Raw genomic sequence first — 24,224 nt, 5'->3', positions numbered from 1 at the left:
GTGTGGGCAGAGATGTGTCAAACTAAAAAGGGTATTTCCAAATGAAGATACAAGCAGTAGATTGAAATCCATTTATTCTGAAAATAGCATGTGGATGAAAGGTATAACAAGAGGGTGTAGACATATGCTCTGTATCTCAGAATGGATTTTAAGACTTGATTTATTGGGCAGTGATTGTCAAACTTTATTGACTATTCAGTAGCCACCTGGGTGAGTTTGAATGTTTGGATTCTCCATTCTAACCTTAGATTATGAGTTTAGCAAGCTCCTCAGGTGATTCTGGTATTTCGACGTCTGTTGGCTCCCCCTGAGAAACCTGCCTTAGAGGGAACCACAAGGATTTGTCCTGTGTCTTTCAGAAGTACTATACAAACCTCAAATGGCAGTTAAATAATTATTGTAACAATTATTAAAAATATGGTATAAATAGTTGAATTATAATAATGTATGTATAATGTATATATTAGTGAATAATTAATTATTTCATATGTTATGAAATATTTTCCTTCTATTTTCTTCAGTTAGAAAGTGTCTAGAACACTTAATCAGTAATTGGGCCAAAATTGATAAAAGAGTAATTAGAAAAACATTGAAAAAAAGCAGGAGAATTCTCTTAAAATAATATATTGGAATAATATATGTTCAGACTTATCCATTCCCTCAGTCACATGTGTTTGAAAGATCTCTTAAGTTCAGACAGGAAATTCTCCTTTGCTCATCGATTTTCCTCATCCTGTGTGTGTATGTGGTAAGGGGCGGGGGGTGTCAAAGCCTCTGAAGCATCCTTTGTGAGCACAGGGATGGATGAGACATGAGCTGCCAGAAAGCCAGAATGAGCAGCTTTCCAGAAAGGAAGTTGTTGGCGGGTCAGCCAGCCCTGGCGGCCAGCCCTCAGCAGCTCTGCTGCCTTGTGATAAAGAAGCACAGTCTGCCTGACAGCATAGTGGTTGGTTTTTCCAAGTGCACATGTTGTGGTCTCAGAAGCTTTGAGGATACCATACTTGAAGGGGGGAAAAAAGTCAATATTTCCTGTCCTACCATTATGGCAAGAGAAAATCATCACAAAGCAGATAGAGGCCAGTGAAACAAATTTTATGTATTTTGAAAATGAATCTTAAGAGAATTGAACTATGTCTTCTTCAGTGGGGTTCTCTAGCAATTTTAAGTTTCTGAGGAGCCTTCTGAATTGTTAAATAACTTGCAGTTATGCCCAGTGTATCTTGTATCCAGGGTATGCCCACTGTTTCTTAGAAAACCTGTCCGTTGGTTGTTTTTTTGTGTGGTGATTGGTTAGCTAGCAAATTTGACGTGTGTAACAGAATGTATCTTCCTCTGGTCTTGTACCTAAAAACCAGAAATGTAATTATCCTGCTTTAGTCACCTAGATAGGTAATGAAATAATGTGTGGGATTTGAACCTTATCACTGTGAAAATAGATTCTCTAAACCATTTCTTCCACTTGCAGATATTTGCAAATCTGGATCCATCCCTTCTGATGTAGAGAAGAGGTTACAGTTGGAATGGCCATTCCAGGAAAAACTGCTGCTCCAAGAGCAGTATCAGAAAAAGTTCAAGAACAGCACTTACTCAAGTAAGAGATGAAAGGCACTCTGCAGGTGTCCCAGCCCCCAAAATACATGGAGAGCTTGAACTTGGGCTTGAATCATGTAGGCCCTACAGCAGTTGTGTAAAGCTGCATAATACTCAAATGGTATCAAGAGTTAATGGGAAATCGTGAACCCCATTTCTTTACTTCACCTGACTTTGCCTACTAGCCATGAAGTGAAATCTAGAAATCATTCATTCATGAGCTAATGATGACCTTTACTGCTCTGGAGAACTAGGAAGTCAAAGAAGACACAGATACATTTCCAGTGTGAAAGTAAAGTACAAGAGTATGAAGGGTAAATAGTGGGGGCACCTGAACAGCTCAGTCAGTAGAGCCTGCACCTCATGATCTCGGGTTGAAAATTCAAGCTCCACACTGGGTGGACAGATTCCTCAAAAATACAAATAAATCTTTAGGAAAAAAAAGTGTAAGTTGTGAAAACCATCCACACTTCGTCATCTATTCCATCTCTCCTCCCAGAAGCAACCACTATTATGAGTTGTACCATTAGGCAGTGGAAGCCTGAGTCATAATAGACAGTGTTGGCCATCAAGCAGCTCTCTGTTTTTCTTTCCTCTCAGGCTTTGCAAACGTAGAACTAGCTAGACTAACCAGGAATTTATTTCCATTCACTGATACGGTTATCCAGTCTTCAATATGGGAGGATATTGTCGTGCAGAGCTTTAAGACGACTGAAACAGGCAATCTTTATTTAACTATGAAAAATATTTTTATCTGAAAGTTGGTATTTTATTTTTTTTAAAGATTTTATTTATTTATTCATAGACACAGAGAGAGGGGCAGAGACACAGACAGAGGGAGAAGCAGGCTCCATGATGGGAGCCCGATATGGGACTTGATCCCTGGTCTCCAGGATCACACCCCAGGCTGCAGGCGGCACCAAACCACTGCACCACCGGGGCTGCCCATGAAAGTTGATATTTTATACCCAGCTAAGGGATGATGTTGCCCCAGATCTCAATTAAGGAAATAACCTACTCTACAATGCTCTTCTTTGGATTTTTGGAAAATAAATGATCTTGTAGTTAATTTAGGTCACTCAGCATTTCCAAGAATACATTATTGGAAGTAGATTATTTATCTTTGTAAGATTTTACTGTATGTTATCTGGAGTTCATGTATCCCATGGATTTTTATCTTTATACTTTTTTATTTATAAGGTATAGAAAAGATATGACACATAAGAAATCAGAAAATAGTTTGCATGTTAATAGATAAATGCAATCCTCTAAATTATTTATTGCATTTTAAAGGGGGTGGGGGAACTACTCTGACACTTTAATAACATGATCTATGGTGGAATGGAATTTGGCATAACACAGGGCTGTCTCAGATCCCATGACAGGAGTGACAGGAGTACAAGAGACCCATAGTAGTAAGATCTCACCTATAATAAATCATTATGATCTAGGTCTGCGAAGAGAAGACTCCATGTTATTAGGTAATCTATTGACTTCTACTTTATTTTGTATCATGTTAAACATTCTGCCAGTTTATACCAGTTTCCTACCTCACACGATCCTTCTGGAATCAAGATGGTAGGTTTCCACTATCTTTCCCTGCCTCTGGGACTAGGACCTTCCTAGTTCCTACACCAGAAGGAAGTTCCTTCACTAACTATGTAACTAGGTCTAATTATAATTGTAGCCACCTGATTGGCTAAAATATTGAACAAATATGGATAGTTTATTTGTATTTGGAAATGTTTGACTCCTGGTTTGAAATGTTTTGTTTGAATGTACATGTCTTAGAAACATATAGATAGGAATGGACGTTGTTCAGTCTGGCATCAACTCATTATAGTGGTAAGCGTCTCAGAAGCCTATAAGTGTTTGCACACATCGCTTTGCACTGCTGACTGAGGTTGGCAATGCCTGAGTAACTTGGGCTGACATTGTCCAGTGGAAGAGATTGCAAAAGTCTACTGTGGCAAGGACAGGTTAATTGCTTAGTCAGTGGCCTACACCCTTAAAACAGATGTCCTAGAAGATACAGTTAAGTTTTCTAATTACAGGACCCATTGGATGGTGGGTTTCACTTAAGTAGAAGATGACAAAAACGTTTGTCACGAGACTACAAACTCTATAAGCCTGTTTAGGCAGGAAAAGGAAGCAATGTTACGGATGTAATTCTGGGTGTGACTGCAGAAAGAACTTCCTTATTAAAATAACTTGACTTAATGGGCTAATTCTTGGCTCTCGTTCTCCACCTCTCTTCATCATCACCTGCCTCCTCCACCTCCATCACCCATTCCCACACTGGAACTGGACACACTTATGTAAACAGACATGGCATAACACTAGGGCAAGAGTCAATGTCAGTTTTCAGTGTGTCATTTAAATTATCTTTGTCCCACGGATCTTTCCACTCTCTTGTAAAATAAGAGGTGAGAGACGGGGTAATGATTGGGAATTGGAAAATTAGCTATGAGTTTTCCTATTGTTCTTATTTTGAGGAGAAAGTAGGCTGAGTGGGGTTTTTTTTTAAGAGTGGATTCTAATCCAGTATTATACAGCTCTTATTCTCGGAGATATTATTATTACATTGTAGGAAGCATATAATACAACTGTAAGCTATATAAATTCCAAGTGCATTTGGAAAAATGAAATAGACAAAGAGTAAAGCATGAGTTGAATAATTACTCTGAAATGCAAACTTTTTTGAAAATGCCATAGAAAGACTAGGTAGTAACAATAAAGTAAAGGTTTACTATATGATTTACAAAGGGTTTTCACATCTGTCATTTCAACCTCGGTTTTGTGAATAGGCACATGATAGTAATAATTCCAGGGCTGTGCATCTGTAGCTGAGGCTCATGCAAGGTAAAGGAGTCACCTCAATCATAGAGTCTATAAGTGGGAGAGTGGGTTCTAGAGCTCAGGTTTTAGGATTCCTGATCCAGGAAACTTTCCACAGCATGTTTTTGCAATATATATATGTCTAATGGGGAGCTGTGATTAAGACGGTCGAGTCACCCTTTTACAACAGGCTCTAGTAATGACACTGCCACCAAATAGCTATGCAGTATTGGGCAAAGCACTTCATTTCCGTGGGTGTCAGTTTCCTCATGGAAAAATGAGGGTGTAGGTTTGGGGAGAGCTCAACAATCCCAAGGCTCTGTGCCATCTCAAACTGTGGCTCAGGTTCTGATTGAACGCTGGGCCACAGAACTGGAGGGCTTTTCAACTTCCATTGTCTGAAACTCCTTGATGATAGGCAGCAGTTCTGTGGAAGTGGGTGACACAGCAAACATTCAAAACACCTCAAACAACTTGCATGAGAGGTTTCTGCCACTCAGTTTTGTTTTGTTGTTGTTGTTGTTTTTTAATGATTTTACTTGTTTATTTTGGTAGCAAGTGAGAGAGAGCAGGAGCAGGAGGGAGGGGCAGAGGGAGAAACAGACTTCCTGTTGAGCAGGTTGCCTGATGTGGGACTCTAACCCAGGAGCCCAGGACCACGACCTGATCTGAAGGCAGATGCTCAACCAATGAGCCACCTAGATGCCCCTGCACCTCAGCTTCATCGGCAATATTAAATTTAAGGTTTCTCTGCTATGCTGATCCAAGTAATTCATTTAGATTTTTTTAAATTAGGAGAGTTCGAGTGGATTTCTATTCAACAAATAACTCTAAATATGCATGAAAATTACAGACTTACTATGCATATGATACCTGACTTCAAGATGATATTCAAACTGACGTTGTTGCCACTCTCAAGAAGGGATTTTAAACAAGTTAATGGTTAGAAACGCTGAGTTCAAAAGTTTCCAAACCTTTATGGCACTTAAATGACGCAGTAATTTGTTTCATATCTTACCTAGCCCCAAGGAAATACCTAAGATTTTCAATTATGAAGTTGTTAGGTCCAAAAACCTAATAGTAATAGTTCTTGTCATGTCCAACAGAGTTGATGTTTCCCTTGCAAATCTAAAGGATTCTGTAGTGCTCCTGTGAGTAGGGTTGCTTGGGTAAGTTTGAATTTCAGATAAACTAAATTTTTTTACTGTATTTCTCAAATGTTGCATAGACATACAGTAAAAATTATTCATCTGAATAATTTATCTGAAGTCCAAATTTAATTGGTCATCTATATTTTCATTTACTAAATCTGACAACCATGTGGTGAATTTCTTGAAACTTGCTAGGATGTCTTGGCACATAGTTTGGAAACCACAGATCTATAATCATAGGTCAATTTTTTAATGTCAAATCGTACTTATTTAAAATCAATAAATCATATACATGAATTTTCCAAAAACTTGTTTTAAATATGGTTAAATCTACCAAAATATTTTGTGACTGAGTTTGTGAGTAGAGATGTTTTAATTATGAAGAGTGTGGTTTATGTTGACTAATGAGTTTGTGAGTAGAGATGTTTTAATTATGAAGAGTGTGGCTTATGTTGACTAATGACTAATGTGGCTTGAGCATGAGTTCACTTGAGGTCATTTGAATAAAACCTGAGTGCCAGACCAAAGCTTCTGGTACTTTACATGGTTCAGCATGGAAAGTTGATTTAACCGCTGAAGGCAATGAAGTCCTATCTATTTTTAATTTTTTAATTTGCCTGTCCAGTTTTTTGTCTCTTAATTATAGTCACTCATTAGGACTGTAATTCCTTCAATTTAACAACCAAAATAGTAATTCACTGGAGAACAAATCTGGAGGCCTTCATTATTGTGATGCTGACCCAGCCATTACATTGCAACATTTTTCTTTTAGGAAGCTCTGTGGATATGCTGTACACTTTTGCAAATTGCTCAGGATTGGACTTGATCTTTGGTCTAAATGCCTTACTACGAACAGCAAATTTGCAGTGGAATAGTTCTAACGCTCAATTGCTCCTGGACTATTGCTCTTCCAAGAATTATAACATCTCTTGGGAACTAGGCAATGGTAAGTACCCCCAGGAACATTTCATTCATAAAGGGATTCCCCTTTGGCATTAGTTGTTCCTATTTATGACATTCTTTTTAATATTAGCAGATATACTTTTGGCTGGGCACACTTGTACCAGTGGTCAACAATGCAACTTTTGGAATTGCTTCTGGCAAAAAACTTCTTTATAGATCCTAGAACCTACTGTTAATCCTAGTTTATGTTACACTTGAGCTGAAGGCAACTGGTTGGACCCAGAAACTTCCACAGCTCCTGGGTTCACTTGACATTTTCAGGGTCACTTAAACCTAGGGTGGTTGGCAGGCTGGACTCAGCACAACTATAAAGCAGGCACTTTTGCTTTTGCCCTTCTATTTTCTTTGTTTCTCAACTTGTCACTTAATCTCAGCGACTCTATCCCAATCATCATGATATGCTCAAGCTAGAAGTTCCTAGCATAGAATCCTACCCAGATCAAGCTTCTGATGATTTCCTTCTTCACTTTTTTGCAAAGAACTTGTAAATTCCAACTACAGCCACATTTATTCCAACATATTTATAATGCTTTTTCCACACGTGAGCCAATAGAACTGAAAGTGAAATGGGAAATGGGATGTTGTTATATGGTGGGCACGCACTACATTCCTGAACCACTGTTCTGAGCATTTAATAAGTATTCTTTTCTCTTCATAAACCACCCTGGAGTGGATACAATTATGACCTTCATTTTACAGATGACAAAAGAGGCACAAAAAGGTTAAATAGCTGTGTGATGCTGGGCTGCTAAGCAGAGGATTTGGAATCTGAGCCCAGGTAGTTTGGCTCCAGAGCAAGGTCCCTGCTTTCTCAAGAGTTCCATTCTAGAGGAAGGGAGCCAGACCAACACGAAAGCAAGCAAAGAAATAAGCTAAATGTCTAGAGTGGTATGTACCTCCATGATGTCTAGAGGTGGTTTTGGGATGAGGTTGCTAAGGGTAACTGGCAAGTCGAAGCACAAAACACAATATAAAGGTAGGGGTAACCATATCTTAGCTAGACACTGAACAACTTTGAACAATGGCAACCACATGAATAATGAGTCATCTGAGCCCATCCTTCCCCATCTCTATACATCTCTCCCTCCCTCCTTTTCTATTGTACTCATCCCCAACTCCTTCTGTTCTTTAGAGTAAGATAAAAGGGCCATGCCATCATGTCTCCCCTCTTCCTTGGGCCCCGTTTTGCAAGAAAAAGGTCTGCTTTCCAGAGAGAAGGAGAAGGGAGCAAGGAAATGCCCATACAGGGTGTTCTGGGCAGTGGATTGAACACTTCTCTGCTTCCCTCCTGAGTCTTCAGCATGGCTACATCCAGGTTCACCTGCACAGATAATTTGTGAATAAACGGTCTCAATAAGGCTTTTAATGGCATTGTAGAAATCAGTTTTTAAATGTCTTCACCTCTCACCTAAAGTTTTCATCCTTTTTAAGTAAATCAGTGTACTAAGTACTGGATGAAGACTATTCCCCAACTATCCACTAGTTTAATATTCCCATCATTAACTTCAGATTGTTTTAATATCCCCTCACCCTTTTGTTATGTCCTTTAAATTTGTGTTTAACTGAAATATCTTCTTCATAAAGAGATAAAGAGGGGCTTTACTTTTCTTGCCTTTGGAGTCTAAGTTTTTGTGATTGGGAAATGTTTTCTTGCTCTTAGATGCTGCTGTTAAATTTGCTTTTGAATACAAGATTTCTAGGTACGCGATTACCCTGAGAATTGCTCTCTTTCAGAACCTAACAGTTTCCGGAAGAAGGCTGGTATTTTCATCGATGGATTGCAGTTAGGAAAAGATTTTGTCAAGTTGCATAAACTTCTAGGCAAAACCTCTTTCAAAACCGCCAATCTCTATGGTCCTGATATTGGCCAGCCTCGAGGAAAGACAGTCCCCATGCTAAGGAGGTAGGCGCTAGAGGAAGCAGAACCACTTTTCTTAAACATAGTATTTATCTCCGGTGGAGAATTCTCAATAGTCCGCCTGTAATTAAGCCACTTGCTACCTAATGTTTTACCAAAAGAGGAAACATTGCCTGGCTCAGAATACTGAGGATCTGAGGGCCAAGGGAACCTACGATATAATCTGTATCAGTATTGGGAAGTTTGTGTTTGCCTGATGCAAAGGCAGCAACCAGCTCATTTCCAAGAAGTAAAATTCTTGTGCATATATTGTGCATATATACTGGGCATATGAGGATTAAGTAAAGATCATAATGATTTTTTTTTCCAGTTTCCTGAAGGCTGGAGGAAAAGTGATTGATTCTGTTACATGGCACCAGTAAGTATGTCACCTGATCTTAGTACTGAGAAACTAATGCTAGCTTTATTTACTGCTTAGTTTTCAAAAAATTATTTCCATTTAATTACTAATTGACATAGTTCAAATAAGAAACAAATAGTATCTCAAGCAGCTTGTACTAGACTTTTAATATTAAGAAAAGAAAATTTTAAACTTTATTTTAAATATATGGTAGTTTCTATAAGATCAAAACACACTATCATTTAAATCGTGAAGCAGATAAGTAGCTAAAATCAATATGCTTGCCAAAGAACAGGTAACCTATAAGAACCTGCACTTGTGACTATACCCTTCCATCTTGGTCTTTTCTTGCTAGAAGTTCTGACTTTTTTTTTTTTTTTTTTTTTTATAATAACAGAGGGGTGTAAAGAGGTAGAAAGGAGAACAAGTTAGCCAATTAACTTAAAAGCAGGAAGTATGGTTTGTTTGTTTTTCTGAATATTTTCCAAATAATTTAGCTACTACTTGAATGGACGAATTGCTACCAAAGAAGATTTCCTAAACCCTGATGTGTTGGACACTTTTACTTCAACTGTGCAAAAGATTTTCCAGGTAATAGTCTTTTTTTTTTTTTTTTTTTTTTAAGGAGAGTAGTCCCCTTTATCTCTAAGGGATATAGTCCAAGACCCTCAGTGGATGTCTGGATCTACAGATAATATCAAACCCTATATATACTTTTCCTAAACATACATTCTTATGATAAAGTTTAATTTATAAATTAGGCATAGTAAGAGATTAACAACAATAATTATAAAATAGAACAATTATTACAGTATAACTATAATAAAAGTTATGTGAATGTGGTTTCCCTCTCTCAAAATATCTTACTATATTGCACTCACTCTTCTTGTGATGATGTGAGATGATAAAATACCTACATGATGAGATGAAGTGAGGTGAATGACATATGTATTGGTGGCTTTAGGCTACTAGCAATCTTCTAATGATAGGTCAGAAGGAGGACCATCTGCTTCTAGATTGCAGTTGACCACAGGCAACTGAAACTTCAGAAAGCAAAACCATAGATAAGGAGAGACTTCTGTAAAGCCAGAATTTTTATTTTGTGGTCTAGCTAATTCTAGATTCCATGTGTATATACATTTACATGTTTTTCTTTAGATAACAGATACTTATTCACCTTCTGTCCCCCTTAGCATCCTGTGTTTCCCATGTATGCCCAATTAAAAATTAAAAATACTTCCAATAGTCTTTGGTAGAATTAACTCTCCAAGGCCAGCCTCAAATAGGAATGGGATTATTTAAATTCCTTCCACACTAAGTATTCTAATAAAAGTAAATTGCCCAAGACCTAAATGACCACGAACACATTTTGTAACTATATTGGCCAAATCAGTCTGGGAATACAAGGTTTTGAATGTCATTTATTTTTATCACTGTAGCTGGTCAGCTTGTTTGCAAATATAATAGGGAATCTCCTGTTCCATAGGTTGTTGAGGAGACCAGCCCCCACAAGAAGGTTTGGTTAGGAGAAACAAGCTCAGCATACGGGGGTGGAGCACCCTTGCTGTCCAACACCTTTGCAGCTGGCTTTATGTGAGTGAAACAGCACCGCCTTGGGGATTAGGCTGCAACATTCTCCCGGCCTTTTATTACAGGATGTTGAAACAGCTCATCACCCAGAAAGCTGATCAAAGACCATTTCTATGGCTGAGACCCAAAATTCATGCCAGATTTTGCAAGGAAATCTTTTACTAAAGTTTGTTGGACATCTTTAATGGGTGTCCCAAATTAATTATTGTATGAATGAATTGCATTAGAAGTGCTGTTCCTTAATTATGGCCCATAAATATGCCAAGGCTTCCTTACTCTGAAAGAGATCATAAAAGAGTATATTCTAAAAAAAAAAAAAAGAGTATATTCTAGAGGCTTAAGTCTGAGAAGAAACCTTATGTATATGTGGCTCTATTCATAGATTCCCAAGGAGTTTAGAGTCTGAAGTGTGAGGAGCTACCAATAAGTTTCAAGACTTACTAAATCACCTTCATATCCAATCACCACAAACTTGATTGCTTTAAACAACTGGTTTACTTACTTTCCAGAACTCTATTAACACTCTTAATCTATAATTCTATAACCTTACACTGAGACTTACTCTCTTTCCCCTCCTACCCTCCTAATTCTTGTAAACCCAGAATAAAAAAATAAATTATTTTTGCTCATGGGGGCATGAGAAGAGATAAGAATAAAGATGTTTGTTTCGCCATCAGCTAAAGATGGAAGGGATGGAGGAAGATAGCCACAAAAGTCTAGGTGTGATTCTACTTATTTCATATTTTACTACTGATGACTACAAACTGCCTTTTCTTCTTCAACCTTTTCTTCCTCACGTGGGCCTGGGTTTTGGGGAGGTGGGGAGGGTATCCAGCAAGATGAATGATTGCCTGTGGGGTGAGAATTTGTTTACTCTGCTTTGTAGAAGTTTTCTTACCTCGAAAGGAACTCCTATGCATATTAATAGTATTCTATGATTTATTATCATGCTCACACGTGTGAACATGTGAAGGGAAGGATAGTCTCCATTTCATGTGAATGGCTTATTTATAATTAATACCACTTGTCTGGTCTCCTGTCAATTCCTCCCACATAGATGAATCAATCAGAATAGTTGTATAATTAGAATTGATATTGATTTTTTTTTTTTTTCCAAACCTGAAGAGAGCTGGGCCTTGCTCTTTTGCAGGTGGCTGGATAAATTGGGCCTGTCCGCCAGAATGGGCATAGAAGTGGTGATGAGGCAAGTGCTCTTTGGAGCTGGAAACTACCACTTAGTAGATGAAAACTTCGAACCTTTACCTGTAAGTGATCATTATTTTCCCATTGCTATTTATTGACTGATTGATTGATTGATGAGAGAACACAAGTGCAGAGGCGAGGGGAGGAATGGAGGGAGAGGGACAGACTCTACACCAAGTACAAGCCCCATATGGGGTTCGATCTCATGACTCTGAGATCATGACTTGAGTGAAAATCAAGAGTCAGATGCTTAACCAATTGAGCAACCCAGGCACCACATGGGATTTTTTTTTTAAAGGAAAATTTCAAATTTAATGACTCCAATTTCATAAGATAACGAACTCAGAACTTTGTGGGGTGCCATGGTGGCTCGGTCAGGTAAGAGTCTAACTCTTGATTTTGGCTCAGGTCATGATCTCTGGGTCCAGAGATCAAGCCTGGTCAGGCTCCCACTCAGTGAAGAGTCTGCTTGAGATTCTCTCTCTCCCTCTGCCCCTCCCCTTGCTTGCACACTATTAATTAATTAATTAAAAAAGAAATGTTTTTTGCAAAGTAAATCAAAGTTAAAATTACTAACAGTATCCAAAACTTCAAAACTTTTCTGTCAGGAAATTATAATTTATTTTTTCAAACATCTCACCCTAAAAATTGGCTATTTTGTTTATAATCTTCAAGATCTTTATGAATAAAGTCTCATTTTCACCCTACCTGCAACTGTATCTGGTGCCAAATCAGGAATGTAGGCTTTTGATCCAAAAAGCCACTTGGAAGAGATATGTTTTGTAGCAATTCTTCATAGGAGATGTTATGTGCTTCCAACAAGAAGCACATAATGTCTGATTCTCTCTCTCTCTCTCTCTCTCTCTCTCTCTCTATATATATATATATATATATATATTTTTTTTTTTTTTACCTTAAAGCTAGTAAGGATTGTTGCCTAATCCATTACTTTACCCAGGAAGGGGGGTTATAAGGTTCTAAAAGAAATTATTTTAGGGGCTCCTGGCTGACTTAGTTGGTGGAGCAGGGGACGGACACTATCTCATGGTTGTGAGTTTGAGCCTCATGTTGGCTATAGAGATTACTTAAAATTTTTTTAAATCTTTTTAAAAAAGAAATTATTTTAATCTCTTAAGTAGGTAGAAATTGTATTGTAAAGACTTGTCTTTGAGTGTGAGTGTGTACTTGTACATATCTAAATGTTCTACTTTGAGCTTTGCTTTGAATTCTTGGGTGATAGATGATAAAGAATATTTAAACTCTCTCAGCAATGAATTACGTTCTTGAGATACATCTCCTAGTGGTCATGACCCTCTGAATTGTACCAACATAGTCCTCCAATGATAAAAGGCAGCAAATAAAACTTTGCCCTCGGATCATGGTGGGACCATGGATCAAAAGATGTATTCCATTTAAATACTTCTAGGATAACAGTCACAGTCATTGTAGGATTAATTATTTGCTCACACTGTTTTTGTTAAGTAAAGAAATAAATAAGATCTATTTTGATTCCTTCTCTCCCCAACCACTGCATTAGGATTATTGGCTATCTCTTCTGTTCAAGAAACTCGTGGGCACCAATGTGTTCATGGCAAGTGTGAAAGGTCCAGACAGAAGTAAACTTCGAGTATACCTTCATTGCACCAATGTCAATCAGTAAGTGTGTAACACATCCTTTACCAGTCAACAAGTTTTAATCAGTAAAATGTCCTTCCTGAAAGGGTTATACTGAAATAATAATTCTAGCCAAAATAAAGCCACCCATGATTTCTGGTGAGTGGAAACTCTTTAAATAGTGAGGACCCACTAGGGAGTAGGAGAATGAATGGTTCACATGGAAATTCTGAAAAGTACCAATAGATTCAATTTTCTTGTTTGTTTTAGTTTTCTCATAAGGCAAGAAAAGCTCCTGTTTACATGGCTTATGATTTGAATTCATAGGAACACACAAAATTTGCTTTTTATTATTTAACTTTCCTATGTTTGAACAGGGTTGGGCTGACCAGCTTCCTGGCAACTCCACCTGGCAAAGCATCAAAGATCCCAAAATGCTCTAACCTAGAAAATGGTAGCATGAGGAGCAATAGTTTCAATCATATTTTCAAATAGGACCACATCAGTCATCAACTGTAATCATGAAAGGAAGGATAAAAGGAGGGCCCATCATCATAGACACCAATACTTAGTAACCATGATTATGTTTGTAATTGCTTTTAATTGCTTAAGTTAAATATTTTTATTGAGTTAACCCATTTGCTTTTAGCCCAAGGTATAAAGAAGGAGATTTAACTCTGTATGCCTTAAACCTCCATAATGTCACCAAACGCTTGCAGTTGCCATATCATCTATTTGACAAACAAGTGGACAAGTATCTCTTACAACCTCTAGGACCTGATGAGTTACTTTCCAAGTGAGTGATTTTCCTTTTTCACTTCAAACTTTCACCAAATTGATTGATGTTTATCAGAATAGAGAGTGTTGATAGGAAGAAAAAAAAAAGTCAACTACTTCAAGTTCTAACAATTCTTAATGTTCGGGAAATTTATATATGAATATTTATCAATACAGGTATAACTCACCCAGAGTCCTAAGCAGAAGGATATGAACACAAATTAGCCATTCTCTTACAGAGTAGTTTGCATTTCAGAACAATTTGATATGTCAATGCCCTCAAGGCATTTAAATTATTTGCTCTACAAAAACTTGTAATTCTTGGTAACACAGTCATTAAAGCAAAACATACCTATGTATAATTGCTACTAAGAGCATTGGGGTTGGCGTACATATTACACCATGTGAGTTGAGTGTGATTCTCTTACAGTGTTAAAGCAGTGTTTTTATTTGGATAGAGTAAGAAAAAAATGTCTAGGAGCGTAGCTGTTAGGTGGATTATTTGAAGTTAGTTGTAACACATTTTAGTTTTAAAAGCCAGTCATTGGTTATGTCTTATAAAATACCATATTCAACAGAACACCCAAAAATGACCATGAGCCTTGAAGAGGCAGGCATGCAAACTGTAAGATTCTGTGTTGGGAAGGAGCTCCTTTCATCATGACTATTCTCACATTGGAGCAAAAAAATAAGAATCTCCCAAAATTCTCACCATCTTCTCCCATCTTTGCAAATGCTGTATGAGAGATGTTTTCCACAATAATCAGCATTAGAACCTGAAAAAGGACAGTAAGCATGCTTTCCCCAAAGACCTGCATTCCATAGACAAACATCATTAACATTGGATGCCATTCCTTGTTTTTTCCCTATGCTTTATTTTACAACTGTAATCATACAACCTCTAATGGGAAAGAGGGGGTACCCAGGAATGTCTTTCCATACAAAGCCTTTGTAGACGTTTTTATGGGCTGCATGTTTTGTAAAATTACCAAGGTTTACTTAACCCATTTTCTTGCCATTTTAATCATTTTCCACCCTAATGTAAATAATGCATATTTTGTTAACAGATACTTTTTCTATTTGGGCTCTGACTTTCTGAAATGGATATTTTTATGTCTGATGCTGATATTTGTGTCTGATGCTGACAAGGAAAAAGCTTTTCTGAAATAATTGAATAATAGTTGTAGAGTTGGAAAAGCATAGAGATATTTTAGTCCAACCTTCAATGGGGAGTTCAGGCCATTTACCTCTGCTTGATTCCCCTCTGCTGGATCTGCCAGCCTCTCCAGGCAGGCAGCATCCTCTCTGGTGAGGGGAAGGCGAGCCTCTCTCTTGCCTTTCATCTGCTGTTTTTGGTTCTGTCCTCAAGAGCAGAGGTTGGAAACTACACCTCATGCCTGTATACAAGTGGGTTTAGGGGGCTTTTTCCCCTCTTTTTTCCTAGTAGGGGAGGTTGGCATGCACTGTGTTAATTTTTATGTTTACAAAGTTGTCAACATTTAAAAATTGATAACTACAAAAATATCTGGATTTCTAGCTTTTCTTTAAAAATATATATTCTAGGGGCACCTGAGTGGCTCAGTGGTTGAGCATCTGCCTTTGGCTCAGGTTGTGATCCCGGGGTCCCAGGATCGAGTCTTTCATCAGGCTCCCCACAGGGAGCCTGCTTCTCCCTCTGCCTGTGTCTCTGCCTCTCTCCCTGTGTCTCTCATGAATAAATAAATAAAATCTTAAAAAATAAATAAATAAAATCTTAAAAAAAAAAAAAAGATATTCCAGGGGCGCCTGCATGGCTCAGTTAGTTAAGCATCCAACTCTTAGTTTCGGCTCAGGTTGTAACCTCAGAAGAGGTTAGGAATCCTGGCTCAGCAGGGAGTCTGCTTGGGATTCTCTTCTCCCATCTCCCTCTTTCTTTCCCTCCTCCCTCTCTCTCTAAATAAGTAAATAAATATATTTTTTTTTAAATTTAAAGACAGGTATTCTGGAACTCTGGGCTTGTTTTCCCAAGTAGATGGAGTTGAATTGGGGTGGTTTACTTTAGACAGGTTCTTCTCAGTCCCTCCATGACCCTGTTATCTCTGAGACCCTGCCCTACTGCACTTACACATATAAATTCCTTGGCTTTGTGGGCACTTGAGTTCACTACCCTTAATGTGTAATGATGCCAAATATCTAATTTTCTCCAGTAGAACTCCAATAGCTGCAGGACAATTAGATTGATCTCTCCAGGCTTAATGTGCCCAATTTCTTCAATGATCCTTTTCTTTGCTGTATTTATCAGACCCTGTTGCTTTCTGATCATACATTTCATGCTTAATAATGGAGAACTGGTGAAATTATGGATCATGTTTTATTACCCTAAGTTCTCTTTGATGAACTACTTACACTTTTCTCTTTAAAATGTTGCAAAAAATAAAATAAAATGTTGCAGAAGTATTCCAGATAAGTTTGATGAGTGTAATTGTGTAATTGCCATTTTTAATGTTAAATTTGTGAAATTTTAATGTTTAATTTGTGAAATTTTTTTTTTTTAATTTATGATAGTCACAGAGAGAGAGAGAGAGAGAGAGAGAGGCAGAGACACAGGCAGAGGGAGAAGCAGGCTCCATGCACCGGGAGCCTGATGTGGGATTCGATCCTGGGTCTCCAGGATCGCGCCCTGGGCCAAAGGCAGGCACCAAACTGCTGCGCCACCCAGGGATCCCAATTTGTGAAATTTTTAATGTTAAATTTGTGAACAGTCTACAAACTTGTTCATTCTAATGACCTCAGAGGCTTAAACAATGATCATCTTTCAAAAAAAACATTCTTTAGTTGAACAACTTGTATAGTGTCTACAGATGGTCCTGTGTAGTAGGCATTTAGTAAATATTTGAGAGAATATTTTTAACATAAAAGCAGTATTTTATATTTATCTCAGATAAATTTTGCCCAGCATCCCTAATTCAGATTCCTCTTGCTTGCTAATTCCTTTCAGCTCTATTTCATCTGAAACTTGACAAGCATGACTTCTATTTCTTGTCATCATGTTACTGACTTCAAAATATGAAACAGGATACTACCCTCTAATAAAACCTACCCTCACTTACCCAGCCCAGTGCAAAAATAATCAACATGCTTTCAGCTTTCCTCAATGTATTGATAGCATCCTTTAGCTATTTTTACAGCAAATTAAACAATGTAGCCAGATGGTCTTGGGTATTATCTTGCCCATGTTTCATCATCTGAACCCATGGCACTATTAATTTACAATGATGAGATTTACCTTTAAGCCCTGTGGCCTCTCCTAAAGCGTTTCTGAAATTTGTTCAGGTACTCTTGAAAATGTTTTTCAATTTCTCGCAGAACAGCTCTTACTACTAGCATTTAGAAGTATTTTCAAGGCCTATTAATGTTTGTGGTTTCCTGATGGTGGTCATGGCCTTTCCTCCCCCATCCCATCTAAAAATGGATGTGATATAGGCACTAAAACAAAACTCATGCTCATGTGGACCAAGTGTAAATGCAAGGCAGGCTTGGTAGCCTCTAGCATCATCATGGTTATCTTATTAAATCTGTTGGTACATAACCAGAGCTGGGCATCTAACCAAGTTTAAATGGAAACCAATTTTTCTGCTGACTGATACTTAGTGAGGATAAAGTTTGAGAGATGTTTAAAAAGGAAAATTAAAATAATTCTAAACTGGAAACAACCAAATGTCTAACACTAGACAATTACTAAGCTAATATGCTCACACAGTGGAATACTGTACAGCTATTAAAATGATGTAGTAGATGTGTGTGAGCAAATGTTAAGATGTGTTAAGGGAAAAAAAATCAAGTTTTGAGAGATTATATACTGTATGATTGTTCTTGTTTAAATGAAAATATGCATGTATATACATAAAAGAGATGAAAAGATGAAGGAATGTACATCAAAGTATTAAAAATGGTTATGATGAATTAGAAGGTTACTTTTGTTATATTTATTCATCAGAATAATGATGACAATAGATAATACTTTTTCAGTGTTTACTATATTCAAGGAACTCCTATAAGTGTTCTATATATATTACATGTATTACATATAGGACATACATATAACTCTGACATTAACTAATTTCAACAATAAATTTTTTTCCTGTTGGAAAAACGTCAGAATGTAAAAAGTGCTTGAGAAAAAGATTATAGAAATATAAGATGTTTAGAATTATGGAATTAACTTATCAGTGGAACTAAAAGCCGGCTAAAGGTTTTCATTATAAGCTCTTATTTATATTGGATTTATTGCTGTGAGCCTATATTAATTTGACTTAAATAATAATAAATACACATAAAAATAATACTTGTCCTTAAAATATTTTTCACATTTTTGACTCAGTTTTAAATTTGAATTCCAACAGTAGAACACAAAGAAAACATACATTTTTGGGGAATCTGTGGTTCAGTGAAACAGAATTATTTTTGTTTCACTCCAGCGATATATATTCTACCAAAATATCTTAACAACATAAGATATGCAAATGAATGCATATCACCTGGGGGAAGGGGACTTAGAGGATTTATGGGCATAGTTATAAGGAAGTTTCACTGCCATTTTTAATGTTAAATTTGTGAAATTTTCATCCCAATCTATATATCTGTTTGCCTTGTATAAAAAAAAAACATTTTCAATTATTTACCAGCAAATCAAATTGCCACAAATCTAGAAGTTATGTCATGTTTGTCCTTTTGATACCTCCGTCATAGTGTCTAGTATAGATTATGTGTGTTCCATTTTCTGTAAAAGGCCAGATAGTAAGTATTTCAGGCTTTGCGGGCCATATGGTCTCTGTCACAATGAGTCAGCTCTCCCAGTATAGCTTAGAGATCATCTGGGTCAAACATTTACCCAATATAGACTGAAATACAAGTTATATAATACAAGCTGTCACAAGTTTTTTTGATCTTAAAACAATGTCACGACTTTTGTAGAGCACACACAACTAGGGCTAACTTAGATGTATCTTTCCCCTTTACAGATCTGTTCAACTCAATGGTCAAACTCTGAAGATGGTGGATGATCACACCCTCCCGGCTTTAACAGAAAAATCTCTCCGCCCAGGAAGTTCACTGGGCTTGCCAGCTTTCTCATATGGATTTTTTGTGATAAGAAATGCCAAAGTTCCTGCTTGCATCTGAAAAGGAAAGGCATACACTCGCCCCGAGATTGAAATTTTCAAATGTATTAATAAGAGGAAAACAAAATCCAAGCTATAGGAAGGCAAGCAGATACATTACAAATCAACTAGCGAGGGCTTTAGGGCCACTGGGATACTCTCAGTGCTAGATTTAATGGAGTCTTTTGTTCTAAGTAGACCACTGCTAATAATACCTTGCGCCAAACACTACACTTAGTGCTTTGCATGTTCTATTTTTATTTAAGGTTATTAAAAAGGTATATGGGTGCTCTCAATACAGCCAGGAGGCAAGTAAGTGAAGGCTATATGATTAACTTTAAGAAAGTGCTTAGTTATTTTTATCTTAAAAAACAGTTATTAAAAGATAGCAGGAATCTATTCTATATGCTCTCTCTATGGAAAGAGTCTACTGCCACAGTATTCAAATTGCCTATACATGAGAGACAGTCTCTTCGCACCTAAACAGGCAGCTAGGTTCAACTGCTGCTTCTCTTCTCTCTGTTCTGTCTTTGTCAACAATGCTGTGTGAGAGGACAGATGGTTAGAAGTGATAGTACAAGAAAAAAGAACAATTCAGAGGGACTGGATTATGTAAACTTGAAATGAAATTTTAAAGTGACTATAAAAGAAATTGACTCCCCAAAGGGAGAAATACATTATAACCACCTGTTAATATTTACTTTTCATCTACCTTTAATTCTTGTTTTGGTTGGGAAACTTTTGGCTGCAAGTAGCAGAAAACCCTGATTCAAATGGCTTAAACCATCAGGACATTTATAACCCTACATAATAAGAAGTTCAAGTAGGGCAGGCTCAGGATGTCACCAAGGAACCAGCACCTTTCCATCTCTCTGCTCTGTCACATTTAGCATTGGCTTCATTCTCAAGCTCATGCATGATGGCTGGAGTTATTCCATGGACCCATTCAGACCCGGCAGCAGTCAGAGAAAGATGAGCAACTTTTTTTCCTCTCCTTCATAGTCTTGAAGAATCCTTTCTCAAGAGGGTCTCTCAGTAGACCTAGTGGACCTTTCCTCATGTTTCCTCATGTCTTATTGGTCAGGAATGGGTCACATGGCCATTCTCCCCATCACTATCAACATCAATGAAATCCCTATAATTGTCTCCTAGTAATCTTTTGGAATGGACAGGGTGTTTGGAAGTCTATGGCACTGACAACCATAGTTCTGTGCTTTTATCACTGATGGAAGGTATTATTTTCTCCTGTATCTTAATTTTTAGAAATATAATTCTCTTTATATTTATGCCTGCTATGAATATTGTCTCAATTAAATTTAAGTACATATATAAGGAGCTAAAGACAGAACCTAGAGTTTGGATGCTTCGATACCCCTAAATTTTATATATAAGTAGTTTTTATATTTTCACATTGGAAATAAAGTAATTTTTATAACCTCAATATTGCATGATTATTCTTTTAATAAAACTTAAGCCTGGGGTGGGGGGGGAATACCTTAAGCCCGCAGATCCCTACATTTGCAAGCCTTACTTTCCTTCAGCACTGTTAACACCTGCTACCTTTATCTGTCCTTGCCGCCTCCCCCACACAAGAGCTGACCTTGAAGCAAAGAGATTATCAGGTACAAACACAATTTCCTCCCTCATCAGGTAGACTCAATCATGATCAAAGTCCTGTCCCATCTATTTTTCTTTTCCCTGTCTCCTCTATCACTTAATAAATGTAAAGCCTGATTTATCACTGGTATTATTATAACCATTTCTTAATTGTTCTCTCTGACTTTGCTTAAAATTTTTAAAGGCTCCCCATTTCTTACAGTCACGTTAAGGTGCTCCATAGCCTGGCACCTGCCTCTTTCTTCAGCCTTAACTCTTACTCTTGCCAAGAATTCTCTTCTCCTGCCTGCACACTGGCTGGGGGTCTGAACCTACAGTCCCCTCAACTTTTGGTGATGGTCCGTCTGTTCTCCATCCAGACTGATCTTCTAACTTTCCTCTCTTTGTGGCAAACTTTCACATTTATGAAGACCCTCTCAAACACCAGTTTCCGCGACTCCCCCCATACTTTAAGTAGACTTAGTCCTATTTCTTTGTCCCTTTAGGAGTTGTACATTTACTATGGCACTTATGGTGCACTTTAATTGTATCCATATGTCTTTCTAACTTGACTCTAAGCTCAGAAGAAAGAGGTACAGTATCTTAAATCATCTTTATATTCCCTGTACTTAGTATATTGTCTGGCACACCGTAGCCACTCAGATGTTTCCTTAATGACAGCGAAGAACAAATTTGAAACTAGCTTAAGTATTTTTATTTTTAACATATAGAAAAAGTTAATGATATTTCAACCTGAGAAGGTATTGCCTATTACTTTTAAAGAGTCTTTTAAAAACTATCACTAATGAGCTCTTACTAGTGGCAGATGGTTATGTGAAAAACTGGGGGCATCCTTATGTGAAGAAAGGAATGCTCTCAGTTATATATTAATGAATATTTTAAAAACATTTATGTATGCATGTATTTATTTTAGAGGGGGGCGCAGAGGGAGAGGGAGGGAATTCTGAAGTGGACTCCTCGCTGATCATGGAGCCCCTCACAGAGCTCAATCCCAGGACCCTGAGATCATGACCTGAGCTGAAATCAAGAGCCAGCCACTTAACCAACAGAACCACCCAGGTGCCCCTATATTAATGAACATTAAATGAATAGTCTGTGTGCTCCTTGACGATAGGACTTTTCCGCCTTGACATACCCTGTGCTAAACACAGTGCTTTCATAAAACAAGAATTCAATAAGTAGTTTGCTAAATTTTCTTAAATATCTAACTTCAAGGGGTTTTCAATCAAAATGAGAACATAAAATTAGTATGATACAAAGGAAAATTACTTAAATTTTGTAAAACAGAAAAAGCAAAGTTCCACGAGTGTTTAAGGAGAGAAAATTGTATGTAGTTGAAGGATTCTATCAACAACTGCAAATGCCAGGGCATTAATAATGGAAAGTTGCTGCTCTCTCATATAACTTTCAGTGGTAGTGTAATCAAACAGAATAGCGAACCTACAAACTCAACTTTGACCTTCATCCTTTCCCTACCCCCACCCCAATCCAGCTCTAGGGCTCTTTCTCCAACAAACACAGAAACTGCTTTGATGACAAGTCTAATGATTACTCTAAAGTAATGAGCCCGCTGAGGAAGCTAGAAGCCTAACTCCAGACCAGGGCATTGGTGATCATTTCAGGACCATCTTGGGAAGAGCACTTTTGCATCGAGTTGCAGGGGAACAGTGGTCCACTTTGGACGTTTCCATTTTCTCTGAACCTCCCCTGAGTTCCTTTCATCAGAGGCAGGACAATGTATACCACTCTCACTCCAAGGAGACTTCTGGAAAGTCCTCAAGGATGGTGGCTGGTTGCCAGAGGAACTAACCCATGTATTATTAGAAGATTGGAACCTTCAGCCCAACACCCAACACCCAGGGAAGGGAAAGGGACTAGAGATTGAGTTCAATCACCAACGGCCAAGGATTTCATCAATCATGCCTATGTAATGAAGTGTCCACAAAAACCCCAAACCACAAGGTTCAGAGAGCTTTAGGGTTGGTGAACACACGGAGGTGTGGAGAGAGTAGGTCATGGAAGCTCTGTGTTCTTTCCCACACCCTTTTTTTTTTTTAAATTTTTATTTATTTATGATAGTCACAGAGAGAGAGAGAGAGAGAGGCAGAGACACAGGCAGAGGGAGAAGCAGGCTCCATGCACCGGGAGCCCGACGTGGGATTCGATCCAGGGTCTCCAGGATCGCGCCCTGGGCCAAAGGCAGGCGCCAAACCGCTGCGCCACCCAGGGATCCCTCCCACACCCTTTACCCTATGCATCTCTTCTATCTGGTTGTTCCCGGGTTACACCCTTTTATAATAAAGCAGTAATATAGTAAGTAATACGTTTTCCTAAGTTCCGTGAACCATCTAGCAAGTTAATCAAATGCAAGAAGGGGTCTCCAAAACTTCCAATCAATAGCCAATAGGTCAGAAGCACAGATAATGACCTGGACCTTGCAATTAGCATCTTAAGTGGGGGCAAGGGGCAGTCTTGCGAGCCCAAGCCCTTAACCTGTGGGATCTAATGGCATCTCCAGGTACTTAGTACCAGCACTGAGTTAAATTATAGAATACCACGTGTTATCACAGAATTGCTTGGTATGAAAAAAAAAAAAAAAAAAAGAATTGCTTGGTATGTGGAAAACCCACACATCTGGCGTCAGAGTGAAGTAGTGTCGTGGTGGAGTACCGAGAGAAGAGGTAACACATACAGGAGGAAGTGTGTTTTCTCCTTCGGTAAAATTTCCTGAGGCCTTGATCCCTCTGCCTACAACCAGTGAACTAGTGGTGAGCTATTTTTGCAGAATTATCAAAGACTGCCCCCTCCTCACCACCCCTGGAGACTCAAGGTATGGCAGAATCACTGTTGTGGTTTTAGGGAAAGGAGTTTAAAGACTAACCCAATTCTCTAGAGCAGTACAATGCAGAGGACTGGCTTACCCATGGTGACTAAGGAAGCGGTAAATAGGATAATCCGTGCATAGTGCCTGTGACAGTGCCTGGCAGACAGCCCCATCCAGGAACTGGCTAGAATCAAGAGCCCCACCAGGTGTTCCAGCTGCAGGCTCTCGCATCTCACAAGCTCACTGCTTCTTGCTTACACAAGCTCCTCTGACTTGACCGTCAAATTTAAGGTTTTCACTTGTGTGATGCATGTCCCTTGACTCTGAGCACGGGTTTCATTTACATCCTTGCAGTGGCTCTTGGTGCCCGTTTTACCTGTCCCCGAATCAGTATTCTGGTAGCTTCGTCGAGGTCTGCTTATTTTCCTGGTACAACACTATCTTTGCTCATTTGTTGAGAAAGCCGATCACGGGAATTCCTCATCACGCTAAGCATCCCCGGGACCCCCGCCCCCAAGGTTAAAGCGACCGCGGCCACCCCGCGCCCCGGCAGGTTCCTACAAAGGCTCGGGCCACTCGGCCGCTCAGACGAGGCGCGGTGACGTCACTGCGCAGACCCGCCGCGACCCGTCGCCGGGGAATGACCTCAGGCCGGGGCGGG

The 24,224-nt window shown here is 38.4% G+C and overlaps 1 protein-coding gene and 1 long non-coding RNA gene across 2 annotated transcripts in view; one reads left to right on the top strand and one right to left on the bottom strand.

Annotated features, from left to right (window-relative positions):
- The window catches only part of HPSE (heparanase), a 33,206-nt gene extending 12,643 nt beyond the window's left edge, over positions 1-20,563 (top strand). The window contains exons 3-12 of the mRNA XM_072810688.1: positions 1,466-1,591; positions 6,352-6,525; positions 8,277-8,445; positions 8,771-8,818; positions 9,298-9,391; positions 10,287-10,393; positions 11,541-11,655; positions 13,131-13,249; positions 13,857-14,003; positions 18,985-20,563. Of these exons, the coding sequence (XP_072666789.1) occupies positions 1,466-1,591; positions 6,352-6,525; positions 8,277-8,445; positions 8,771-8,818; positions 9,298-9,391; positions 10,287-10,393; positions 11,541-11,655; positions 13,131-13,249; positions 13,857-14,003; positions 18,985-19,144 (1,259 nt within the window). The 3' untranslated portion in view covers positions 19,145-20,563. The remainder of the gene's footprint in view (positions 1-1,465; positions 1,592-6,351; positions 6,526-8,276; positions 8,446-8,770; positions 8,819-9,297; positions 9,392-10,286; positions 10,394-11,540; positions 11,656-13,130; positions 13,250-13,856; positions 14,004-18,984) is intronic.
- On the bottom strand, positions 58-24,160 carry LOC140623928 (uncharacterized). The gene is made up of 2 exons (XR_012023450.1): positions 23,661-24,160; positions 58-7,863 (listed from the first exon to the last, which is right to left on the bottom strand). It is a non-coding gene; the product is annotated as an uncharacterized lncRNA (long non-coding RNA).
- Between the last annotated feature and the right edge of the window lie 64 nt (positions 24,161-24,224).

This window comes from Canis lupus, chromosome 33 (genome assembly GCF_048164855.1).
Source record: "Canis lupus baileyi chromosome 33, mCanLup2.hap1, whole genome shotgun sequence".
Taxonomy (NCBI): domain Eukaryota; kingdom Metazoa; phylum Chordata; class Mammalia; order Carnivora; family Canidae; genus Canis; species Canis lupus.
The sequence above is the reverse complement of the archived record's forward strand: the minus strand, read 5'-3'. Positions and strand labels throughout refer to the sequence as shown.